Raw genomic sequence first — 27,090 nt, 5'->3', positions numbered from 1 at the left:
GCCTTTCCTAATCCACGTTGGTTATATCCTTTTAGATAATTACTATCCATGTACTTCTCTAATATGCCCCAGGGTATAGTTTCCATTGCTTTACTACTATAAGCTTAAACTCATCTACTTTTGACACATCTTGCTGGGTTTCAGCTCTGCTAACTGATGTAATACCAATGCTTTGGTAATTAGTCAGCCCGGACAGTGGGAATAGAGCAAGTGCTTAGGAAGAATATTATTGTAGCAAGCAAATCCTCTAAGAAACACTTCTGTCAGAGCAGCTAATGTTTCTGAATTTTCCTGTAGCAGTTCTTCAGCTAGCTATGCTCTAATCTCTTCCTTCAGTGCTGTATAACCCATGGAAATTCATGCTGTTTATGAAAACCTGTGGGAATAAAGGAGGACAATAGTAAGAAAATGATGTCTCATATTAACCTCCCAGTAACCTCTACTTAGACCTGAGATGCCAGTGAAACATCAAAGCTTTCCAGGTTTTTATTTTAAACAAAAGGACAGTGTTCTGATATTAAGAAGCCTGTATTTTACACCTATCAGGAGAAAATAAAAAAGGGGGGGAAATATTGCATTTCTTCCATTTTATACTCTGTGTTCTTGATGATAATTGCAGCAGAAACTTGAGGGCTTAGAACACCTATAAACACGCAAGATGCAGCTCAAAATTACTTGCTTGTAGTAAATGTTCTTTATCCAGTGAGTTGTCAAGTTGGATAATTATGCTTTAAAAGGTACTTTATCCATAGTTAAGCATATGCTTTTTCCTGGTTTTCATTACTACTCTTCATCACAACAGGACATTTAAAATGACATAACGAATATGGAGAAAATGCGGTGATCTTCACTGGGTAATTTGCTAATGAAAATACCTGGTTCTGCCTCATTTACACTTTCAGTGTAATTTTGATTCCTGATGTGATAAAGTGGGAGCATTTTGATATTTCAGGTTTGACCATTCTGTAAAGGCTAAATGTTTTTGTGTGTGATGTATCTTTTCAGGAAATCAGGAGTGAGGATGTATCGGAGTGCACAGCAGTGGTTCCCAAATCATTTCTAACACTCTTTAACTCTTCTCTTAAAAAAAACAGAAAACATAATAATAGTATAAGATACAGAATCATAGAATCAAGCAGGTTGGAAGAGACCTGCAAGATCATCCAGTCCAACCTAGCACCCAGCCCTAGCCAGTCAACTAGACCATGGCACTAAGTGCCTCATCCAGGCATTGCTTGAACACCTCCAGAGATGATGACTCCACCACCTCCCTGGGCAGCCCATTCCAATGCCAGTTATTCTCTCTGTGAAGAACTTTCTCCTAACATCCAGCCTAGACTTCCCCCGGCACAACTTGAGTCTGTATCCCCTTGTTCTATTGCTGCTTGCCTGGGAGAAGAGGCCAACCCTCACCTGGCTACAATCTCCCTTTAGGTTGTTGTAGACAGCAATGAGGTCTGCCCTGAGCCTCCTCTTCTCCAGGCTAAACAACCCCAGCTCCCTCAGCCTCTCCTCACAGGGTTTGTGTTCCAGGTCCCTCACCAGCCTTGTTGCCCTTCTCTGGACACCTTCCAGCACCTCAACATCTCTCTTGAATTGAGGGGCCCAGAACTGGACACAGCACTCAAGGTGTGGCCTGACCAGTGCTGAGTACAGGGGCAGAATAACCTCCCTTGTCCTGCTGGCCACACTGTTCCTGATGCAGGCCAGGATGCCATTGGCTCTCTTGGCCACCTGGGCACACTGCTGCCTCATCTTCAGCCTACTCTCTACCAGTACCCCCAGGTCCCTTTCTTCCTGGCTGCTCTCCAGCCACTCTGTCCCCGGAGGTAGTAGTAGAAGTCATAGTAGTAGTTGTAATAATAATAATAAAGTTCACATTTGTGTGAGTGGTACAGACTTATGAAAGACAACAATTTCCTCTTCCCCAAAGGGATACTTAACATTTGTTACTGACGTTCCTTGGTAGCTAATGCCTGTGTTCTGTGGTCAGGCAACTCAGTTCTGTTGGGTACTAAAAAGTGCCACATATTTCTTTTAATCCTCTTGAGCATAGCTAGACAAATAATTTCTTGCTATCACACACTTCCTGTTCTTGCTATTCCCCCAGTGGTATGTATTGAATACAATAGTATATTTTGAATTAAATTATGCAGCCATACTTTTATATTTAGGAATCTCCCCTGTGTATAAGGTCAGCATGAAGAAGAGAAGGCCAAAATGAAGACACACTGGTTTGAGTGCTTCCCCTCTGTCTCTAAGCAGAAACCCTGTTTCAAATGTAAGTTTGTTCTCAGCTATAAGATGATTTAAACACTGCACAGGTGCAGTCAACATTGTCATTTGTATGCTGTTAAGATTCCACGGAGCGTGGGGTGTGGTATAAAAGCCAGGCTAGACTGCATTGTGTTCAGCCTAACCTTTTTCACTGGCTATACACACATTTAATGAAATCCTTCAGAATGCTGGTATGGTTTTATTCCTAAGATTTTCTCCCTATATGCAATATTCTCTGCTATTCCTGAATGATTGCAACATCTCTGTAAAAGGAAATTAGGTAAATATTTGGATATAAAAAAATTTTTTTTTCAACTACTGAAGCTCTGACCTTATGAAACAAAGAATCAACCTTGAGCCAGCCAGCCAAGAGCTTTTGATCAGTTTAATGTAGCAGAACTCGACAAAAGGGGCAAATTTGTCATTATCTTGCCACTGGTGTGCACGCTGCAGCTGCATTTTTGTATCCATATTCATTATTGCTAATGTTCCTCCTGGATTATGACTGATCCAGAAGAATCTGAATCTTCATTTTGAATTTCTTACCTTTTCTTAATTTTGGTAGAAGCAGACAGAAAGTATACTCAGGGTATCCATTATTTCTTCCCACAATTTCCTGGAAATGGCAGAAGCTATTAAAAAATGAAGGCATACATATCTCATGCTATTCAGCAGCCTGCTAATTAAAATGCAATTAAATTGTTCATGGTGTAGATTGTGCCACTTTTGCAAAAAGATTAGGAACTGTGGCCCATTGAGAATGATGTTTTTAGTCTCTATAGGTATTTACTGCTACAGTGTTTATTAAATGGGATCATTGATGAAGTTTACACATCCAACATATTTATGGGAGGATTTTTGGAGTTAGGTGGCCTCATCCAGGCTTTTCTTGAACACCTCCAGGGACAGTGACTCCAACACATCCCTGGGCAGCCCATTCCAATGGCAAATCACTCTCTCTGTGAAGAACTGAACTGGAAGAGAGAAGGTTTAAACTAGATGTTAGGAAGAAGTTCTTGTCGGTGAGGGTGGTGAAATACTGGCACAGGTTGCCCAGGAAGGCTGTGGATGCTCCCTCCCTGGAGGTGTTCAAGGCCAGATTGGATGAGACCTTGAGCAACCTGTTCTAGTGGGAGGTGTCCCTGCCTATGGTGTGGATGAGCTTTGAGGTATGCGTAAGGCTCACAAAAGTCCACCAAGGAGGTGTTTAAGCACTTACTTTAACTTCCAAAGAGGGATTTGAATGAAGCAATGGTGGTATTTTGGCTAATTGGTGTAAGATGAAAAATACTGAAATACAGAAAAAAATGCCCAGAAATTAAACTGGGAAAAGAAAGAAAGAAACAAAAAAACCCCAACCAAACAACCACAACAAAAAACAACAAGAAGAAAATCTGGTATCATGAATAGACCAGACAGGACCCAAGAGAAGTAAGTCTAGTGGAATGCCAAGCTTGAATTCCCCACCTAAAGTTTTTAAGGCTTTTCTCCATACATTACAATAGGTTTTCTAGTCATTTTCAGCAGGTTTGCCTTTATTTCATAACTGAACATGGATCCAAGTATAATTGAGTACTTGTCAAAATGTTTCATGTCTTGAATTACAGACATTGTTTCTATTGAATTCTGGAGATAAGTAGAGGTTCCAGATTTCAGGATTCTACCTTTCTTAGAAATAATGATTCATGGAGAAATGTAAAGGAATGGAGAAAGCTGTAATTACTAAGAATCTGTGAAGCTGTAATTACTAAGAATCTGTGAATCTTCAATAATTGCTCATCAGGGGTCAAATTCCAACTCTTTATATAATGCAATTTAATTGTGCATTTATGTGATGGTTTGGGTGTTCCCTGCCCCCCTACACTTTAGAAATCACCCAGACTAGACTCAGCCAGCTTTGGAAATATGAATGAAGCTTATTATTTACAGCTTAGCAGAATATACAAGCAGATATTTACAGTCTATACAGTTACAGACAGAAATAGACAGGGGAAAAGGTAATACAGAAACACAACAGCCCTCCCAGAAACCTGAGTCCCCAGGAGGGGCTCCCAACCACCCCTTCACCTTCTCCCTACCCCTCTCAGCCTTACCCCAGTCCCAAGGAAGAATGGAGGTTTGGCCAGGGGGGTTAGGAAGCAAAGTGGATTAGTCCAAAATGGAGGGTGAGGTTAGAGAGGTGCAGCTCAGCCAGCAGCCTCAGCAACAGTGATGCTGAGTGAGTTATCTATGTTTTGGCTTATGTTTTTATACATCTCAGCAAGCCTATGAGTGAAGTAGACATCACCACTGTTTTCTTTCCACAGCCTGTAATCTAGTTCTTCTCACCAAAACATTCTAGCCTGCTTCAAACTAGCAGAGTTTCAGATTTTAGATTTATGTGACTAAAACAGGCAATCGAAGGCTTGTGTGTCTTGGGAGATTAGTACAGTATTTGTTCTGCCCTGTGTTTCCTGACACATAAATGAATTTTACTGAGTGCCAGTAAAACCTCTTCCTTTAAAGAGATCAAGAGAGAGAAACAATCTTTTTCTTCAGAGAATACCATCCATCTTCTGCTTTACAGCAGCTTAAATTAGAAAATCTAGTACTACAGCACTTGCTTTGTGCACGTAGCCACTTTGTTTTGCTATGAGGAAGGGAAGAGTGACAAATACAATTGAAGTGGCAATGTCTGAAAATTTCAATTTTGATTTGCTAACAACCTCCTTAATGTTCAGATTTCAACTATCTTGACAAGTATATTCATAGAGGATGAAATTCACATGCAGACAGACAGCCCCAGGCTGATATGCCACGTAAATCCTGTCTAAGCCTTTAAAATGCGTTTTAAGTGGGCCTAATTGATGTACAGGACCTGTACTGGCCCCTATACACTTGGGAGAATTGCTCCCAGTTTTTAGGCTTGCAATAATTAACTCCTGTACTTTGCTTTACTAACACTTTATTCTTTTGGATCTTCTTCCATTTCTCCTAGAGAACTGCTTTCACACTGCCTTCTGTTTAAGCACAAGCAGCGTGGAATATTGGAGATCGCAATATGTATTTTAGGCACAAACACAAATGCCTGCTGGAAAGGCCAGAATTCAATAAAAATTCAAATTGTATATTTGGATTTGATTAGCCACTGTGTAATCTGCACAGTGTGCACATGGGAATTGTGCAGAAAATTCACTAAACATAGCTATGGGAAAACACACATTTCGTAAAGGGCAAAATTCATCATAGCCCTTAACAACTCTGAGGACGTAAGAGGAGACTAGAATTACTATAGCAACTGTCTTTTGATAGCTTACTATTTACTAGCACATTAAGGCCAATATGCCATTCTGATTAATATTTCATCATTTATATTTATTATGTCTCAATTATGGATCCAAATGTAGAACAAAGAGCTCATGAACCTAATCATGCAAAGTATCTACTTGTATCTAGGTTGTACCTTCTTCCCTTTTGTCTAGTATCCGAAAGGACAACATTTTTCTCTGTAATGGAGAAAATCACTCTCTCTGGGAAGAACTGATTGGCATTGGAATGGGCTGCCCAGGGAGGTGGTGGAGTCACCGTCCCTGGAGGCGTTCAAGAAAAGCCTGGATGAGGCACTTAGTGCCATGGTCTAGATGACTGGCTAGGGCTGGGTGCTAGGTTGGATTGGATGATCTTGGAGGTCTCTTCCAACCTGGTTGATTCTATAATTACCTATATCTTCTCTAGAGCCACCTGCAGTTGGTTCTACATAATAAATAATTGGTTGTGCTGCTGTATCTCAACTTCATGCCTGAAGGATGCAAGAGAAGGATTCTTTAGTACCACGATACTAAAATTGTTCTTCTTTGCTTGAGGTCTTCAAGACAAGCCACCTAGTGCCATGGTCTAGTTGCCTGGCTAGGGCTGGATGCTAGGTTGGACTGGATGATCTTAGAGGTCTCTTCCAACCTGCTTGATTCTATGATTCTTTATATTACAAAAGTATACAGTGACATGATATGCATCTACAAGGAGACTCCAGGAAAGAAGGATATTTGTCTGGGAGAGAAGCTGTCATCTAGCAGAGGCCTTTTTGTGCACTCTCTTGAGAGATATCTGATCCAGCATGAAACACAAACTGGAAGTAATACAAAAATCCCCAGAATGGCTACTATAAAAGCCAAGACATATGTAAGCCATATTTCAGAGAAATCACAAACTGACAATCATATGGTGAGGTCCTATTTTGCAAAATCAGATGGGACCATGACATTTTGTTTTTGCTCAAGGCAAGTAAATGCTATTTTAGATTTTGATGCCTGCATCATGTTATGGATTCATATTTAATAGTAAAAGCTCAGTATATGGTTTTCCTGTGCCTCACAAAAGAGCATCGACAGATTTCTTTTTGTGGCTGCTTTCTGTACCAATTTACAAAGATGCCCTTTAGGCTGAAGAGATTAATGGACATATAATAGATCAATAGGTAGTTTCCTGGGGCTTTAGGCACAGTACATCACTGTATGTTTTAACATGTGCATTTTACTCTTATAGGGAGTTGGACTTTGAAAGAGCTGTGTGATGGTTTGGGTGTTCCCCACCCTCCCACACACTTTGGATATGACCCAGACTAGACTGAGCCAGCTCTGGAAATTGAAAGAAGCTTATTATTTACAGCTTAGCACAATATACAAGCAGATATTTACAGTATATACAGTTATAGACAGAAATATACAAGACTGGATGAGGCACTTGGTGCCATGGTCTACTTGACTGGATAGGGCTGGGTGATAGGTTGGGCTGGGTGATTTTGGAGATTTCTTCCAACCTGCTTGATTTTATGATTCTATGAAAAAAGGTAATACAGAAACACAACAGCCCTCCCAGAAACCTGAGTCCCCAGGAAGGGCTCCCAACTACCCATACACCTTCTCCCTACCCCTCTCAACCTTACCCCAGTCCCATGGAAGAATGGAGGTTTGGAAGCAAAGTGGATTAATTAAAGAAGCAGAGGGTGAGGTTAGAAAGATATGCATCTGGGAGCTCCCCAGCAGAAGTGAGTTATCTATGTTTTGATGTTGTTTCTTATACATCTCAGCAAGCCTATGAGAGAAGTAGACATCACCATTGTTTTCCTTCCACTGCCTGTAATCTAGTTCTTCTCACTAAAACATTCTAGCTAGCTTCAAGCTAGCACAAGCTGTTAGTGGTCTAACAGTTGCTTCAAGTTGTGTATCTTGCTGAGGTTCCCCAATGGAGACAGTAACTCATACATTAAGCTAGCCACTGATAAATCATGTAAATCTCAAAATCTTGAGAATTCCTCTGCTGAACCAAAATATTAATTTAATTTCTCTATTTCCTCCTCAAGCAGTCTTCTCTTTCAAAGTTTTTACCTCCTGCCTGCTCTGTCAAGGTAAAAATGTACTCATTAATCAAGGTGTACCACAAACATGGCTTTGCTTGAAAAATGCTTGCTCAGAGAACATGTTACCTGAAAAAAAATCTCTCCTTTATATCCAGCCAGCATTTCAGACAGCACTGTAGAGCCTGGGAGAGATGATTGCTTGTGGTTACTGTTATTAAAGTCCATAGCAGTTTCCCATTTGTTTTTTCCCCTATTAAAGAATGCTGTTTCCCCCTTCCCCTTCCTTCCAGATTATTTTATTTCCTAAGAAACCCTAGACTTATTTATTTGAGTCTTGGGTCATGCAAAAAAATTTCTATCCAGCTGGGCAACTGAATGGAAGCAAAGTGTTCTTCACTTCAGACAGATGGTCTTGTTTAGCTGCTACATTTTAAGTGTGCTGCTTACCACAGATTTGTAGTTCTCTTCAGAACTAGTGCTAATATCTTGAACTTCTACAGAATGTTCCTACTGAACTCTCAAAATTCTCTGCAAACATGATTTAATTTAACTCTTATATCAACTCCACTGAATAGATCAGTATTCTCATCTTAGAGGTGGAAAAGCTGAGACACAAAGAGTAAGGGTAGCTATTTGACATTGGGTAGTGGAGTTCCTCTGCTGACATGCTGGTAACAAGTTATGCATGAGAATCTCACTAAACTTTGTAAATGCTAATTCAGCTGCTACTGCTGTTATTGACAGTGAGTACCCAAGAAGCATGAAAAACTGAAGTGGCAGCTGGTAAAGCACAGGCCTGAGAAGCTTTCAGATGAAAGCAAAAATACAAAGTAAGAGAGGCAAGTCTGGAAGGCAAGTGTATGTTCAAAAATGAGGGGATGGAGAATATAGTGGAATGTTACAGAGTTACTGTCATTCATTTGCTCAATGGACAAAAAATCTAAGGTGAATGACAAAGAGGCTAAGAAATAAGCAGGTTTGGGGAGATACCAAAAAAAGCAGGGGATTCCTATGAGTCCTGTCACAGTCTTCCACCTGTTCCAAGCTAGAAACTTACCAGCAGATGGGGAGGAGGATTTGGCGGTCACAGGGTGACTGTAACATGCTAAATGGTGTAGTAATAGAAAGAGAAAAGAAAAACTTGGACTTTGTTATCCATTTGCTTGTGATCAAAATTCGGTTGCATCTTGAGCTCCTGGGTTGATTGTTCAACTGTTGTCTGAATGAGAGAGAACACCTTTTTATTTGTTCTGAAGCAGCCAGTTGTTGCCTTTGATATCTTTCAGCTATTATGAGAGACAGTGATGATTCCTCATTTGCCTTTTCCATGCTATTTGTGCTTTTGTAGATCTGCCAAGTCCTTCCACAATCATTTGTTTTGCAGGCTTGTCCTGGACTCTTTATTTATTCCTTTATTCCTTTATTTCACTGCCTCTAACTGTCTTCATCTCACCCTCACTACTTAATTCTTTTGAGAAGACAGGATCAGAATTGCATGCAATACCCAGAATGTAGGGACATGATGTATTTTTACAGTACTTCTCTGATTTATTTTCTTTAAAATATGCTATTTGTGTTGCATTTTTGACTACAGCATTCACAGGATTAATGTTTTCACAGGAATACCCACTGTAACTCCAAGATCTGTTGCTCACACTTCTCTTGATGCAGCCCAGAATACAGTTGGCCTTCTGGGCTGCAAGTGTACACTGGTGTCTCATACTGAGCTTCTCATCTAGCAGCACACCCAAGTCCTTTCCTTCAGGGCTGCTCTCAAGCCAGTCACTGCCCAGCCTGTATCAGTGCCTGGGATTGTCCCAACCCAGATGCAGGACCCTGCGCTTGGTCTTGTCAGACTTCATGAGGCTGGCTTGGGCTGATCTCTCCAGCCTGTCAAGGTCCCTCTGGATGACATCCCTTACCTCCTGCATGTCAGCCTACTGAAACACTGATCTTTGTGTGAAAAATAACCAATAACAATAATGATAACTCTCTAGTTTCCCAGAAGTGGAAAGTGACAGCAATCCAGCCAAAGAACTTGTTGCTTTGATTGTTTCCTGACCCACGTCTGTCATGAGAAAAATTACTGTGTCTCTGCAGATTTCATCTGTCCTGCCTGAAATTGGTGTTTGCAATTTTCTCTCTAAAGAGAGAGAGTTCTTACGCTGCACCTGGCAGTTTCTCTGCAGAATTAACTGGAGATGCAATAGAAGAGGGAACAAGGGAGTTTGATGCTATTGCTTAAGCCAGTGATCTAACTCACGTGCTGTCAGTCTTGTCTTGCAATAGATTTCTGAGGTGATCTGAGATACTGTTGAATGGAGACATCATGCCCTGAAGATGTCAATACTACCAGCTGTGCCCTTGTCCTTTCTGCCAGTCTTCTAATGTACTCTATATGACTTTGTAAATATTTTCATACATCATTTGAACTGAACTGTTGACTTTACTCTCTTGCTCTTCCAGTTATGCAAGAGCTGAGGATGTTCATATAAGCAGTGACAGTGAATCCTGCAGCTGTAGGCTGAAGATGAGGCAGCAGTGTGCCCAGGTGGCCAAGAGAGCCAATGGCATCCTGGCCTGCATCAGGAGCAGTGTGGCCAGTAGGACAAAGGAGGTTATTCTGCCCCTGTACTCAGCACTGCTCAGGCCACACTTTGAGTACTGTGTCCAGTTCTGGGCCCCTCAATTCAAGAGAGATGTTGAGGTGCTGGAACATGTCCAGAGAAGGGCAACAAAGCTGGTGAGGGGCCTGGAACACAAACCCTGTGAGGAGAGGCTGAGTGGGCTGGGGTTGCTTAGCCTGGAGAAGAGAAGGCTCAGGGGGGACCTGATTGCTGTCTACAACTACCTGAAGGGAGATTGTAGCCAGGTAGGGGGTGGCCTCTTCTCCCAGGCAAGCAGCAATAGAACAAGGGGACACAGTCTCAAGTTGTGCCGGGGGAAGTCTAGGCTGGATGTTAGGAGGAAGTTGTTGGCAGAGAGAGTGATTGGCACTGGAATGGGCTGCCCAGGGAGGTGGTGGAGTCAGTGTCCCTGGAGGTCTTCAAGAGAAGCCTGGATGAGGCACTTAGTGATGGGCTAGGGCTGGGTACTAGGTTGGACTGGATGATCTTTGGAGGTCTCTTCCAACCTGGCTGATTCTATGATTCTAAAACTGATTTAAACTTACCTTATTATCTGTGATAAATAGAAAGTGTTAAAAGAATAAAAGAAACAAAAGTAGAAAGAAAGAAAGAAAGAAAGAAAAGCTAGAAAGAATAGTAGATTAATATCACTCTTATTAAAAAAAAACCCCAATGTTATTAACATGAAACCCAGGCCAGTACTCTTGGGAGGTTTTCACAGAGGCTCATAAAAAATATACACAAGTTAATGTAGATGCACTTAGAAATTTTACCATTTCAACTAGATTTCTAATACTTAGCATAGAACACAGCCACTCAGTCCAGTACTGAAAACATGCCCCCTTCCTCCAAAAATAACCCTGTAACTTAATTCCCTTCCAAGTGAAACTCTTGCACCAGGCTTGTGCAAAATGCTTGCAGAAGGCTTGTGCTTATGAAAAAAATCCTGTTATTAAGTAAATTGTGTATAGAGCTAATTAAGGTTCTTTTTCTATAAATAGAACGTTGCTTGTTAAGCACTGTTTTGGCCTCAAATTGCTGATTTGGGAGCAGGAATCGCTAGGTGAAATTTTGTGTAGGAAATCAGCCTGAGCAGCTGCAGCACCTTTGGCATTAAGATCTGTGAGCTAAATGAGCACAGTTAGTTTACCTGTCTTGTGTTCCTGAGGCATGTGATTTCTTTTGCTGTCTATAAAGTAACTGGTTCCTTCCTGGAAATGTTGCTAGATACTAAAATGCTGCATACATTTTAGCACAAATAATCTTTTGTTCTTAAATTTGTCCTAGAACTCTTTCCCATCATCCCAATATTTAGAACCCATTGCTCATGCCAGCCTGGGAGCAGAAGTAATATATGAATTAGATGACCAGCCTCACACCACTGAACAATGTGAAAAATAAATAACTGGACAACATAAAAATAGTTTCTAGGCTGCAGTTCAGTGAATAGCTTTAATGAATGTACTCAAGTACTGGGCAGCTCAGAAATCAAGAGTGAGCCAGAGGAAAGAGAGAAGGTTAAACTTAATGGGTACTATACTTGTGGTGGACATTTCCACCAGCTGTAGCAAGTGTGTTTGTTTCATGAAGCTAATGCTGCCTTCTTTGCATTCTGCTCACCACCTTTACAGAAGCACAAGAGCATCTCCTTAATTCCTTTTCTGTTCCTGGGACTCCTAAAACTGCTTTATGTCTTTTATGCTGTCATATTTACTTGCACTAAAAGGTACTGCAAGCCAATTTACTGTTGTATATAGCATCAATTTTTATATGTCACCATATTAAAGAGCCTGGTAACATTTCAATTTTAAACCCTTACTTCAGGTCTTATAAATCCTGACGGCTTCTAATTACATCAGGATGAAGACAGTGGAAATGTTAACCCCACAGACTGATTTACAAGGAACAGTAGGAGCCTATTTTAGAGTATGAGCCATCAGAAAGGGCAGTGATTTTGCATAGTCTTTCTTTAATACTAGAATTCAATTCACAAGAAAGCACAAAAGCTCTGACTATTTACGCTGCAAAGAGGTAAGCTGAGGGGAATTAATAGAACTGCAATATTAAGAAATAGAAGAAATTGACTAAGATCTGTCAAGGGTTGTCTTTTTTATATTGCCCTTTACATGAGAACACAAGGGGTTGCTTGGAGAGATTCAAAGACACTATAGAAAATGAAGATTTTTTTTCTTTATATAGTATATGAGATGATTGGTGACTGCTCTAGGGGTTAATCAAGGCAAACCTTGTGGCTGAGTTACAAATAGGAGCTATTGATTCCATGGTGTATTAGAAGCAGCTATTTCTTTCCAAAGTATGGGCCTAGTGGAAATTGATATCCCCCTGTTGTGTGAATGAAATGCAGGAACTGCTGGTGCAAGCCACCTAAAAAGTAGGAAACAGGTCTCATTTGATGTTTGAATAGGAAGCTAAACAGTGCCTTCTTTGCCTGACTGTTCGTTTATGAAGCCTTCTGGGCACATCCCAGAATAAGGCTGAGCCAGGGACTACCTGAGTGAGTGTGATACCTACAGACACATCAGAGCCAGTGGTTACTTCCAGCACTGAGAGAACTGGGCAGCTTGCTTTTAGCTTTGCAATGTCAAGAAGATATGGGAGTTAACATCCAAGTTAGGGTTTAGCAGTCCAGACAAGTAGAGAACTAGATGGGCAAACAATTGGTTGGGTGGTTAGAGGATGTTGCTGTTGTGTCCTGCCCTGTTGGTATGCAGTGGGCTGCCTTTGTCAGTGACCTGGAGGTGTCAACAGACGACTCTTCTGTGGGATTTGCAGGTGATGCCAAACTGGGAGACAATTCATAGCAGGAGGGTAGGCTGGAGGGACAGGCCAGCGTGGATGCTGTTGGTTGAAGATGGGAACAAAGCTGTGCTGTCTTATATAAGAGGATGTGATAGAAAATGTACAGATCTTTCTCAGCTGCCTCCAGTTCTTATATTTACAGCACAGCTTTACTTGTAGTTGTTGTACTGTGTTTAATCTCTCTTTGCAAGTGAACTACTAAGCATTGACCAGTGCCAAGGACCAGGGAAAATCACTTCTCAGAACTATCTTTATTTCAGCTTTCAGTACATTATTGTTGCCCTTCCTGTCCTTCAAGCCCTTGTAAATCTCATAAAATCCTTTTCAGATTGGAATCCTACTCTTTCAAATCTGTAACATACTTCACAGCATGTATTTCTCTATAATTGTCTGTCTCCTGTTGACAGTCTTTGGATACTAGTTTCTTGGCTAGGAAGTGTCTTTCTTATGCTTAGATTTATCCACTTTGTTTTGTTCAGAGCAATGTGTGGGGATAATAGATTGACTCACAAGTACCTGACACTGTTTCTTAGTTCTTTCTGCCATGCCAGTTTTTCATAATACTGAATCATAGAATCATAGAATCAACCAGGTTGGAAGAGACCTCCAAGATCATCCAGTCCAACCTAGCACCCAGCCCTAGCCACTCAACTACACCATGGCACTAAGTGCCTCATCCAGTATTTTCTTGAAGACCTCCAGGGATGGTGCCTCCACCACCTCCCTGGGCAGCCCATTCCAGTGGGAAATCACTCTCTCTGTGAAGAACTTCCTCCTAACATCCAGCCTATTGAATCTAAGGAACGCCTGGAAGAAGCCAGCTGCGTTTTCCCCACTTACATGGAAGCTCCCAGAAGAGCTACAAGCTGTCTAGATCTCCCCAGTAAACTCACTCAATGGATGTTTCCACAAAAGATGTTCCAATATGTTAATAGATTTACTCCAGAATATGATACTACTCAGTTGTTTCAAATGTCAGTTTTAAGGCTCACAAAATGTAACTATATACATGCATAAGATCAGGCCATAAATCAGCTCAGTGGAACAGTTCTGTAAATATTTATGAGCACAGGGCTCTTCCTTTCAGTCCTAGTCCTTCTGTGTCCTCACCTTAAATTTTCACTTGCTTTAGTTTATGTCTGGCAGTCTGGCCTGATTATCTGGCACTGCTAAATTTGCTGCCAGCTTTCTCTGGTATTGCTAATACCACAACACTAAATCTTTACTGGCTGCAGGTGAGTGTATGATCCACAGAAAGAAACCTATTTGCAAGGATGGATGGATTCTGAACTCTGATGGAAGCATGTGAAGTTTAGCAGGTACCACATTGCTGAACTAAAGCATGCCTGGCTTTGTGTATGTGAGCTGTCATCCTGTTCTAGTGGGAGGTGTCTCTGCCTGTGACAGGGGGTTGGAACTAGATGATCTTTGAGGTCCCTTCCAACCTAAACCATTCTATGATTCTATCCCTGTGGTGGCTGCAGGCAAGACAAGACCCAAGTTTCCTGTTTGGGTTGGTATTTTGGACAGGGCTAGTTATTCATGAGGGAGAGGAAACCATTAAAAAGTTTAAAGGATGAAAGGCAAAGCTGTGGAACAAAGGAGATGTGAAAAGGCCTGGAAGGAACAGTAGGGAAAGAATCAGAGCTATCAGAACAGAGACAGTGCAGTGGGAATTGCAAAAATGAATTATTACCTCTTGTAAAAATGTTTGTCTACCTGGCTCTTTCTGCTGTGGCTGTGATCCTTGTCCCTGGCATCCTGGCATTTCAGTGGTCCAATGGAGACAATGACTTTTTTACTCCTTCCTGTCACAGATGAAGGCTGAAGTATGCAGCCATATAGGCATCATTGTTTTGCAATGTAAAAAATGTCATGTGTGTGCTTACTACTCCCATCTGTGTTGTGGTAGTGCTGCAATTTCTATGCCTCTTTACTAGCACACATCACATCTCTGACTTGGTTGCATTTTCTCCCTACTGAACTTGTAGCAGGTAGTATATCATACCCAGAAACAAAACATAAAATGAACCTACTGATAATTTTCCAGTGATTGCTTAACAAGACCCTGGCAATCCCTGGGTGGTCACTTTGGACTGAGATAAGTGCTATAATTTTCCCTGTCTCTTGTCTGCTGACTCTTCAGCCTCCTCAGTCTGCAACCCACAAGGGATCTGAACAGGTGGTGCTTGTGACAATTCATTATGCATTATGCTTATTGAGGAGTTGGGTTTACTTTCTCTCTTTCATGAAAGGTTTTGGCAGATCAGGAGCTGAACTCCTGAGACCCTGCCAGGTAGACTTCCTGTGTGTTCCTGTATGTCTTCACTGAAACTACATGGGCTTAGCAGAAAAAGGACTTTTGGGTGTGAAGCCATTTTCTGTTACATTTATACATCTTCATCTGACATTTGCAAGGACAGCCAGACACACTGCCATTTAAACACTTACTTGTATTTAATTATGCTTGCATTTTTATTGGTGGAAAAGAATGGATACAGATAACTAATTAGTTTGTACCCAGTCTTACTAGAATATTCCTACACATTGTAGAGATTTACATTACTTAATGTCTTAGCATGTATTTAATGGTAGTTAGGCTGATGTGTCTTTCTAACTGCAGTGTTGATGTTCATTAGCTAAGGCTGATGCTGATAGGTTTGATCTAAATACACAAAAAACATCCTCCAAATGTAGATGTTGGGAAGCTTATTGGATCTTCTTCCTGGAGCTGTAACAAGTTTTGTATCTTTTAGACACTTTTCAAGCACAGCACTGGTGTACTGGAGGAAATATAATGCAGTTTGGTCAAACAGGATGTTTGTTTTTGGTGCCTCATGCTTAAGGCTTTTATTCTTTCATTTCTGTACTTAGTGAAAAAAGATCTAAGATCTTTAGCAGGTAACTTATATTCCAACTGTGTCCCTTTCACCTTGTATTTCTTGCTGGCCAGCTCCACACAAGTCATATTCACAGCTTTCTGCAGCCCTTCAGTTTGCTCTTCCGAGGTGCAGGTGATCCACAGGAGATCCAGGTGTTGTGAACCATGGATGGGCAGGATTTGGAAATGCAGAATGGCCACCATGGACATTTCAAGAGCACCTTGAGATGAAGTAACAATGACATTGCATAGTTCCATTTTTATTTTCTCCAGTGAGGTTGATGGAGGAGCTTTGCTTCCATTAAATCAATTGAGTAAGAATGGCAGTGTATCCTCACACTAGCAGTTATCCTGCCTAGGTGCACAGGCCAAGTTCAAGATGACCACAGCATCAGTTCCTTCTGCAGCAGGGAGCAGCAGGCAAACCCTCAGAAATAGTGGCTCCAGTGTTGCAGCCTTGCTTTGTCTGTAGTCCCTCTCCTTCTTCTTAGAGGACCCAGGACTAGGTTCCCTGCTGAACCTTCCTCTTAAAATTATACCTCTCCAGAGACCCAAGATTGTGAACAACCTCTGTTTGCAAGACTAAGTACAGTAAAGGCTATTGTATTATCCAACAGTAGCAAATTAAATAGTCCCACTCCTGTCACTTTTTAACAGGATAATATTAAAGGCATTCCTCTGAGATGAGGAGTAATAATTTGCTAATTCCCCTCAGTATTTCACGCTTCTCAGTAGGGCAGCTAATTTTCTCTGAGTATCTTATTAACATTCACAATGACTTTGCAGTCCCACCCTAATAGCTCTCTGCAGAGGCAGTGACTGTGAAGGTGAGAGCTGACAGTGACATTTTCCTCCTTTTTCTCTGCAGACTCTATTATCCTGGCTTTCATCCACTGAGGGCTGTTCAGCTGATGCGAGTGGGCAAACTGCAGTACAGTCAAGACATGTTTCCTCAGGCACTGGAGACCTTGAAACAGGTCAGTATTATGAACTGTTTATTCTCTTCCCCACTCCCTCACCTCCCCCAAACCTGCTATGTATCCTCCCTCTTCTGCTCTGACTGTACCTCATGCCTCACTGCTTTTTCCATCAGTGGTGTTTCCTCAGGCTGCAGCTAAACGTGGTTGCTCAGTGTTTCAGGCACTAACTTCCTCCACTATCTGTCACTGATGATTACAGTTCAATAGCTCAGGGATGCCTGAATGACAAATTACTAGTAGATCCAAAGTGATAAAAATGTCTCAGAACTATAGCAGAATTAATCTGGGAGCACTTAAAAAGTACACAAATGGGGTTAGAGCTGTGGTTAGTACCTTCCTTATTACCTGTCAAGGATCTGCAGTTCTGGATTGGAGAACTCTGCCTTTAATGCTTGTATGTTATTGTTAGTCGCACTCACATCAACAGGCATGCTTCTTAAACCCTCCTGTTTCTACATCATTCATCATCTTTGATTAGGTTTTGGAGCTGGTGCTGTGCTAGCTACATCCTTGGTAGTTCATAGAATCATAGAATGGTCTGGGTTGGAAAGGACCTCCAAGGGTCATCTAGTCCAAACTCCTAGCTCTAGGTTGAGAGTTGAGCTTGATCATCTGAAAGGTCTCTTCCAACCAAAAAGATTCTATGATTCTGTGATTCTGAGTTCAGCTTTAATTTGTCTGTCTTTACCTGAGCTGATTTGTAGTTTGATTTCCTCCTACCTCTTGTTTATCCTGCCATTATATTGCTGTTAGCATCACAAATACACTGAAGAACCCCCTTCCATGTGCAGCATGTGCCCAGGACATAGGCTCTCACTTGCTTCCCATCTTAAGCCTTCAGTCACTGCTGGGGTATTTTTCTCCCCCTGAAAATGTGCTGCCTCTATTTTCACTCAAACAAGTCTTGTAATTATTCCCTTGTATTGTTGATTGGCCTGAAGAGACTTACATGTTCCATGTGGTGGTTCTCCCTCTAGTTTCTCAGCCATTGTTGTGGAGGCAGGGAATTAATGTGGCCATGTCAGGAATATAGATGAAAATAGAATTATTTTATTTCCATGAAACTCTGCCCCCAAAACTACAGAAATTAGTTTAGTTTAATTAGCAGACTCAGTTTCATTGAGAAGATCTTACAAAGGATGCAGTAGATAAATTTGGCTATTTTAGAAGTCAGGAAATGGAAAAGGTGAAGGCAATAAACACAGCTTTCCCAGTATCAATCAGGCTGAGCAGAAAGTTTGTTACTCACAGGTGAGCCAGGCTGGCTGAGAGAAAGGGCAGTCCAGATGCTGGCAGCTCTCTCTCTTTCAAAGGACATCTGAGGCTCGTTAAGCCTATTAAGCTTGCACAAAGGGTGCTTATGGTGGGAAGCTGTCCAAAGCAGGGACAGGCTTGTCCCTCACAGTGCCAGAGGACTCTATGGGAACTATCCAGATGGGGGAGAACTCTAAGGTGGGAACCCCAAGGTGGGATTTATACCTTTCCTAGACAAAGAGTCGATTCCAGTGTGGGCATCTGCACAGGTCACCCCTCGTGCTTCCCCCCTTCACACCTGCAGGGCACAGGGGGGAAACATTTTTCCCACCTTTCCTCTCCCATTCAAACCACAGTGTGAGAGGAAGTTTGGGGTATCCAGGACTCCAGGACAGCCATCCTCTAGAAAACATAGCATTTCTACTTAAATTTTTGGACCCCCCATGTCTATTTGGTTTTAAGTTCTAATTATGCAAGCAGAATAGCTGATAATTTCTACATATTGAAACAATCCATTAACATTTAGTGCAGTGCCAGTCTCACTAAGTCTTGGTAACATAAATCTTCACTTGATATATTTAAGTTAAATTATGGCCAGTTCTGATCACTGGAAAGCAGGTAAAAGAGTAATCAATTCTATTTTCTGTGTATTCTTCAGAAGTGAGTCATATATCTCTCATGTGCCAGGTAATGTTTATAATTACCAAACATTCAGACTTTCCTTTTCAGTAGTCGTGTCCAGTCAGAGGAGCCTCTGTTTTCATTAATAGTGCCACAATATATCAACAGGTATTCTTTTAATTGTAGTTCTAATATGATACTGCATTGAACTGGAGAGAATCCCCCTAGAGACATCTGAATGCTCCTCATCAGTGAAAGTGCAAGTTTTGAAAGGCTTTTGTATGGTTTTACTGAACACATTGCCCATTGCAATCCAGATTACTACTGTATTATACTGTTGATACTGAGCAATGTCTAACACAGAAGCTTCTTTCAAGCTGTGATCTCCTCTTCACCTGAAAATAATAAGGTGCTGCTTACTGTTTCATGTCCTACCTCACTGCATCTGTAACTGTAGTCTCCAAGCTACTAGTGGTCCACAAGGACGTGAAGCACAAGTGCTTTAAGGCTAAGATGCAGAACCATTTACAAACTAATCCTGCTGTAGCTTTGCCTGTTCGCTTTTCACTCACTGTCTGGGAACAGAGCTAAGAGGAGGAAAAGTTTCCTGTCATTCTGCTGCTCTGTGTGACTTGTAAGCACAGGACACAACGCTTCTTTGAATGAGATATGAAACAGATTCCCTTCATTGCTGTCTACACTGGAACAGATTAGAGCAAGGCATAGTTTCCAGTTTGTTGCAAGTGAAGGATGTGATTCCTGGTAAATTTCAGATAATGTCCTAGATTTATATGAGAACACAATTTGACCCATTGTGATTAATTGTGTCAACAGAGTATGCCACATGCTCAGGGCAGAAACTCGATTACCTTCTCTGCTTCATTACTCTTCTTAATATACTCTGACACTGAAGAGCACCCCGTTGGAACTCTGGTCTGGCTAATTTCAGTGTGGTATTAAGGAGAAGGATGTGGAAGGTGCAAAGAATTGAAATCTAAGTGAAACTCACCTCACTCATATAAATCCTGTTTAATCAGGCACTTCCTCAGAGCTCTGGGGGATTGGCAGCCTCCCTGCATCAGACATGGTCTATCAAGACTCCTATGTCTTCATACGTAGCTCTGTGGCCCAGCTTTTAACATTGCACTCTGTGCCACCAAAAATGAATCACTGTTACAATCACCTTACTCTTAGTGTCCTTTGGAATTAGTTTTCTGCCTCACACTCCTAAAGAAAGCTGAAATAACATGGAGTGATTTATGTTGCTGATTAAAATGAAATCACCCCCTAAAAGTATATTAGGCTTTGGAGAAGCTAATTTGCCAGGTTTTGGAGATAGAAGTGTTACAGTGTTTACTGCACTTTTGGAATAGAAGCTGAAGGTAGCCCTTGGTTTATTGCACAACAAAGGCACTATTTTCAGATGTATACACATACCTATGCAAGAGCCGTGGTGGTCTCTTGCCTGCCTGATAAAGACTGGAGCTGGAGCCCAATCTGACAAACCTAGTGCAAAGAGCCTGCAATGACTGTAAAAAGGGGCAATAACAAAAGCTGCAACAAGCTGTCTTGTGAAGAGAAAAGCTTCTCAACCAGGAAGCAGCTCTCCTGCAGGAGCTAAGGATAGCTCAGCATCTCTGGAGCTCAGAAGAGTCACTAGCAAATGTAAAGATTTGTCCTGAGGTGCAGTCATTAGCATAAATATTTCCTAGGTGTTCTTTGTTGCCTTCACAGCACTGTAAGTTAAAAGCATTGACGGGAATGGAATCCTGGAATGCATCATGAAGAGTGTGGCAAGCAGGCCAAGGAAGGTTATCCTCCATGTCTACTCTGCCCTCATGAGGTGTCATCTAGAGTACTGTGTCCAGTTCTGGGCTCCCCAGTTCAAGAAGGTCAGGGAACTGCTTGAGATCTATAAACGTGATCAGGGGACTGGAAAATCTCTCTTATGATGAAAGACTGACAGACTTGGGGCTTTTTAGCCTGGAGAAGGCTGAGGTTGGGATCTTACCAATACTTATAAATACTTAAAGTGTGGGTGTAAGGAGGATGGGGCCAGTCTTTTTTCAGTGGTGCCTAGCAACAGGACAAGAGGTAATGGGAACAAAATTGAACATAGAAAGTTCCACCTAAACTTGAGGAGGAACTTCTTTATGTTGAGGGGGGTGGAGCACGGGAATAGGCTGCCCAGATAGGTGGTAGAGTCTCCATCGCTGGAATCAGTCAAAGCCTACCTGGATGCTGTCCTGTGTAACCTGCACTAGGTGAACCTGCTCTGGCAGGGGTGGTTGAACTAGACAATTTCCAGTAGTCCCTTCCAACCCCTATCATTCTGTGATTCTCTAAGCTCACCTTTTTTTCTTGTCCATAACCTAACTGGAGCTGGACTCAGACTGGGAGGACAGGCAGGGTGCAGAGGGGAGAGCTTTGGCTCAAAGCAGTGACTTCGTTTCCAAACACTATCTCCTCAAAGAGAGCTGATAAGCAATGCAGATGCTTCTGCATTCGCTGGGTGGTGGCTGCCTGCACACATGCACTTTCCTGAGCAGGGCAGTGCTGTCCATCAGAGGAGCAATGTCTCATGGGAATGGGGGCAGGCAGGCAGGGGGGTGCACACATGTACAACACTGACCAGCCACTTCCCCTGCAGCACCTGCACTTGGCTGGCACGTTGTGGCACAGTGGATAGACATAGCTGTCCTGTCTCATGAAGGCCTGCAATCATAGAAAGGCAGAATGTTAGGTGTTGGAAGTGACCTTTAGAGATCATTGAGTCCTACTCCCCTGCCAAAGCAGGATCACCTAGGGCAGGACACACAGGAATGCATCCAGGCATTTGAAAGTGTCCAGAGAAAGAGACTCCACAACCTCTCTGGGCAGCCTGTTCCAGTGCTCTGTCACTCTCATCATAAAGAAGTGTCTCCTTATATTGAGGTGGATATAGGTACAGTTTAATTACTCTTTTTACTGTAATCCCTGACATAGGGGCAAAATGCACAGGAATTGGAGTAAAATTCTTCCCAGTGTCCCCTTCAATCAAAAGAGTGGATAAAAAATAGATACACCCTCTGAAATGCTAGCCCTCCCCTCAGGTCATTTTGGCATGTGGCCGTTTGCTTTATGCTTTCCCTGTGACAGAGCAGTGCTGTCCTGCATCAGCTCACAGTTCCCTGCAGCTGTGGCATCCAATCACATTCCCATGCAAATCAGGCACAAACCACTGCACTACATTTCATTTGCATTCATGGAGCAATAGTCAGGCTGATGGGGTTTATATTCTGCAGGGAGACAGTGTGTTGTTTGCAACCCTGTGCCCTGTGTCTTGTGATAACTAAAGTTTTCATAATCAGAGTTGTTTTTCAGCTGAAAGGAAAGACCACACAGATCACGAGTCTCAGCTTAACCTCACTCTGCTGGTTAGCTGTGTGATATAAAGGAGTATTTAGAGAGCCTGTGTGCTCCTGCTTCTGCCCAGTAAAACAATTCTTTTCTTTGGAGGTGAAATTATCACCAGTTTTGCACTGACCTTTGCAAAAAACAGCTGCATAACTTAATGCCAGTTTAATTTGGGGATTACAGAAGTCATTCTGTATTCTAACTTGGATGCAGTTAGTTCTGACTCATACTGCAGCGTGTGAGACAGTATGTTGTGTGAGATTTATTTTCTCCCTGAGGAAACAAAAGGAGAAAGACTTGGTGCACATATTTGCCACACCAAGGGAAAAAAGAATATGGAAAGGAAATGTTGGAGGTGAGAGAGAAGTCAGCAGCGGCAGTAGCATTATCTCAAGGTTGGATTTGATTTTAATGGGTTTTACCTGTTGACAGAGGCATATCCAATATGGGCATCTCTGGCTGTGCATCAGGATGTCCAGGACCATCACTACCCCCAGAACTATATATATAAATTAATTTAGTTTAATTAGCAGACTCAGTTTGATTGAGAATATCTTACAAAGGATACTATAGATAAATTTGGCTATTTTAGAAGTCAGGAAATGGGAAAGGCTAAGCTATAAACACAGCTTTCCCCACTACCAATCAGGCTGAGCAGAAGATGAAAAGGAAAGCTTACACTCAGAGTTAGCAAGCCTGGATTCTCTCTGCAGGGGCAGCCCGTGACGTTAGCAGCGATATCCTACAAAGATCCATGCCACAGAAGTCCGAGATGAGTCACAGAGCACCAAACTCAGATATGTCTCCAGCACTTCTTCCCAAGTGGGATGGTCACGGGACGAGGCTGCTCTCACAATGGGAAAGAGAGAGCCAAAATTGCTAGGGTCCTCCCCTGGCCATCCTCCATCTGTCAGCAGTGAGTTACTGAATAGGGTCTGAGAGAGAGAGCAGTCCAGGTGCTCGCTGGCTGGCTCTCTTTCAAAAGGACATCCAAGGCTCCTTAAGCTTGCACAAAAGAGTGCTTATGGTGGGGGAGCCGTCCTTCGCAGTGCCAGGGGACTCTCTGCAAGAACTATCAAGGCAGGAAGACCCTCAAGGTGGGAAGCACCCCAGTATTTATACCTGTTCCTAGACAGAGAGTCAATTTACCATTTCCTAGGTGCAAAAAACACAGCCTGTCACCTGCCCAGTTTCAGTGCAGCCATCGGCACAGGTCACCCCCCATGCCGGAAGGACCCTTTGCTCCCCCCACTTCAAGTCTGCAGGGCAGGGGGGGGAACAGGTTTTTCGTGCCTTTCCTCTCCCATTCATGGAGTGAAAGGAATTTGGGGTATCCAGGACAGTCCTGTAGGTGACCTGAGGGTCAAGGTCAGCTGCCCTGAGACTGAGACATAGATGCATGCATTGCACAGCTCTTAACGTATGCCATTGAGAATAAACCCATCCATTTGCTTGACCAAGTCATGCAAACACTGTGCACCAAATGTGTCTGGATCCATGGCTGATTTCTTCTAAGGACAGCCTGCTCCCTCCTACTTAGCCCAGGCACAGCTATGTACTGCTGCACTGTGACACAGAAAATCCCATTGCAACTACCCTGCTCCACGCCACCCATGCAGTGTTCATCTTTCTCCATCCCACTGTCACAGCCAGGGTGGAGTGGCTTGTACTCTTTCCTTTTGCATTTGTTACTAAAGAATACCCCCAGATTCTTGTATAGCTTAGTACCATGTAATTCACTCTGCTGAAATACTTCTGTGATCTGTTCTTTACAATATTGCCCCAATATGTTAAACTAAGCAGATCACTAAGAACACATTAGATAGTCTCCTCAGAGAGCAGAACTACGACTGACTTGCAAACATTTTGCAGATGCACAACCAGCTTTGTATTTCTGCTAGAATAGAAACCTGCAAAAAAAAAGAGGATTTCTGATTTTATTTCACATTTCTGAAGCATTTCTAATGGTGGTGAAAGCATTTCCATTCTTCTGTTTAACTGAGTATTTTATAATTTAGTAGTTTGGCATTACGGTAGCTCAGAAGATATTTAATACTTCTTTAGAGCTCCTTACACACTCTGATTTGTTTTGACTGCTATTTAAGTTTGTTCTTTCCATCTTTTGCTCTCTCCACTTTTAAGAATTAGCTAATTTGAAGAAAAAGAAGCTGAAAAGTTGTTCTAGAATTTCCATGTGCTTGACAGCCTCTAGCATTTGGAAGTAGTATTCTATTCAGTCCACCAAATGATACATGTACTTTTATCTTTCCAATTCAAATGGAGCCTCTTCCTCAACACTTATTTCCAGAAAAATCTTTTATCTGCAACCTGAGTTAGCTGAATTTTTGTCAGCTATCTGGAGCAGGAACCTATGGAAACAAAGGACACATTTTGTTTTGACTGTTTCTCAATTTGGGATGAGTTAAAATCACTGATGTCTTTTCTCCTACCAGGACACTTCTAGCTCCCTTGTTCTTCATCAGAAATGCTGAAGCTGGTACTTCTCTCCTTGCAGAAGGAAGCAGAAATGTCATATGAAGAGTGATGGTCTAAACATGAAATGGGCAAAGAGCATTTCAGACACATCTGTGACAGGGAATGGGCTACACTACAGGCAATATCAGCAAGTGAAAAATTTGCCTAGCAGTAGAAAATAACCACACAGAATAAATAATCCCTGGAAAAAAGCAGCAAACCCCATTCCCATCATATCTCTCTAGAGCAAAGCTATGAATGTAGTCATTTGTTTGATACTGTGCATAATTTCTCCAGATACACTTAAGACACTTCATTCTGTTGGTTATCTATTAAGCAATTTCTATTTACAGGACTTTGAACAGTCACCTTCTAAATAAATTATCAAAACTTTGGATGCTGTAGTTGACCAAACTTAAAATGGCCTGCATGCCTCACCACAGATCTTCCTCTACTGTTCCAAACATCCATCTGCACAGCATACTTATGGTCTTTAACACCTAAGAACAATGTGGCAGTGCCTCCTTCTTTTTCAGGGGCAAATCACTGGACACTTTGAGATGCTTTGCTCTGTGTCATGCATTCAAGCTTCCTGCTGCCAGCTACTTGAGGACCAGTATCTCTGCTCTCTTTTGCATAGTTTGCCCAATGACTAATGTGCCACTTTCTTTCTTTTCTTTTGTTTTATCAAGGCCTATAATATTATGAAGGTGACCCATGGGACAGAACACAGCCTGATGCAAGCCTTGATGGAGATAAAGGAACAGTGTGAGGCCATGATGAGAATACAGTGAAGAAAATGTCAGTAAAGCAAAATATTCAAGGAGAAAAGAAATTAATTTTTTTAATTGCATTAGGAAGTTTCTTGGTGATTTTGATGTCTTTTCATTAACTCCTGCTTGATTTACAGAAATGTTTGTTAGTTTTTCTGTATGACCTGAATTGAATTGATATTTGAAGGAATGCCTGCAGTACTCAGAGAATGTTTTACCTCTACCAATCTAATTGGCAACAGCTACAACTTGTAATTTAATTAATAGTAAGTATTGAGAAATGCATACAGAATCTTCCTGAGTTACAAATTATTATGATTCCATTGGTAGCAACAATAACTTTTTTATACTGGCTTATGCCTGCAAGTAAGGATCTCATGTCACACACATTGTAAGTAGAGAAAATACTTTTTTCCCCTTTACCTTGCTCTCAGCTGTGGTTTCCAAAAGCCTAATGCAGTGCTCTTTGACATGAAATAAGTTTACCAATGTCCTAAATTAGATTTTTTTACCTCTCAATATATCTTCTGGGCTCTGTCTCTCTTCTTCTCACATTTCATATGTTACAGTGTTGAATATTAAAATAGATATAATTTGTAAAGGTCATCAAAAGTGAATTGTGGCTTGAGTGGAATCTGCTGCTAAAGTTGAAAATCATGCTGCTTGTCATGCCAGCTTCAAAATTAAACTGCTGGCCAGAGTAAAATGTAATGAGACTTGAAGTTGAGATTTTAACATGAGGGACTTCGTGCTCTGATTGATGCTTTTGGTTTCTGGATTAGGGATGTTGGTGTTTTCCACTGAGTTGGCTGCAGGTCAGAGGGTGTGGGAAGGTCCTGGAATTCTGCTGCTGCTTCTGCTTTTTGCTGCACTGCTGCAAATAGGCTAAGGTAATCATGCATCTTAGCATCTCATGCAACTCTCAATCCAGAGGGCTTCTTTGTGTTACTTTCCCTCCCATGTGTATCTAAAGAGGAGAGCTTGTGAGAGTGGACTGTGTTCATCCAGGACACGTGCCTATATGGAAATTGTCTACACTGTTTTGTGCCCTTGACTACTTCAAGAGTTCCTCAGCTCATAAAAGTTTTTAAATGAAACTTGGACCTGTGAGTCTGTAGGGTAGTTTTTAGATGGCTTTAGACCTTTCTGAGCCTGTGGAGTTTGGATTTCACTTGCCCAATTAGTGAAGCTCTGAGAACTACAGATGACCACTGAATTAGGAGATTATCCTGGGGAGAGCAGGATGCTTTGAAAACAATTTTACCACACTCATGCACAAGAAATTGTTCTTTCAGAGCTGCTGACTTCCATTTTAAACACAGAAACAAATGTTAACAAAAGCCAGATATTAATGAGGAACATCGAAAACTCAATCATTTAAGACCTTTGAAAGTATCACTTCAGGTGTGTCACTCTAACAATTTATTACTGCTACTCCAGCCATGACTGATATTTCATTAATCCATTGATGTTGTAAAGTCAGGCTTTTCTCACACCAGTAACTTGACAACATTAATTATAATATGAGAACACATTTAAAAAGAGCATGAACTCTCTGGGCATAATTTACAGTCATAGCATATGAGTGCCAACACTGAGGAAGAGATCTCATTTCAAAGCATTTGAATTTGTTCCACTAACCCTAATGCTA

The 27,090-nt window shown here is 41.8% G+C and overlaps 1 protein-coding gene across 3 annotated transcripts in view; it reads left to right on the top strand.

Annotated features, from left to right (window-relative positions):
• SMYD3 (SET and MYND domain containing 3) overlaps nucleotides 1-25,958 on the top strand; it is a 308,385-nt gene extending 282,427 nt beyond the window's left edge. For all 3 annotated transcript variants that reach the window (XM_064158682.1, XM_064158684.1, XM_064158683.1), the window contains 2 exons: nucleotides 16,809-16,917; nucleotides 25,359-25,958. In XM_064158682.1, coding sequence (XP_064014752.1) covers nucleotides 16,809-16,917; nucleotides 25,359-25,460 — 211 coding nt within the window. In that variant the 3' untranslated portion in view covers nucleotides 25,461-25,958. The remainder of the gene's footprint in view (nucleotides 1-16,808; nucleotides 16,918-25,358) is intronic.
• Nucleotides 25,959-27,090: the final 1,132 nt, after the last annotated feature.

This window comes from Pogoniulus pusillus, chromosome 18 (genome assembly GCF_015220805.1).
Source record: "Pogoniulus pusillus isolate bPogPus1 chromosome 18, bPogPus1.pri, whole genome shotgun sequence".
In the NCBI taxonomy this organism is placed as follows: Eukaryota; Metazoa; Chordata; class Aves; order Piciformes; family Lybiidae; genus Pogoniulus; species Pogoniulus pusillus.
The sequence above is the reverse complement of the archived record's forward strand: the minus strand, read 5'-3'. Positions and strand labels throughout refer to the sequence as shown.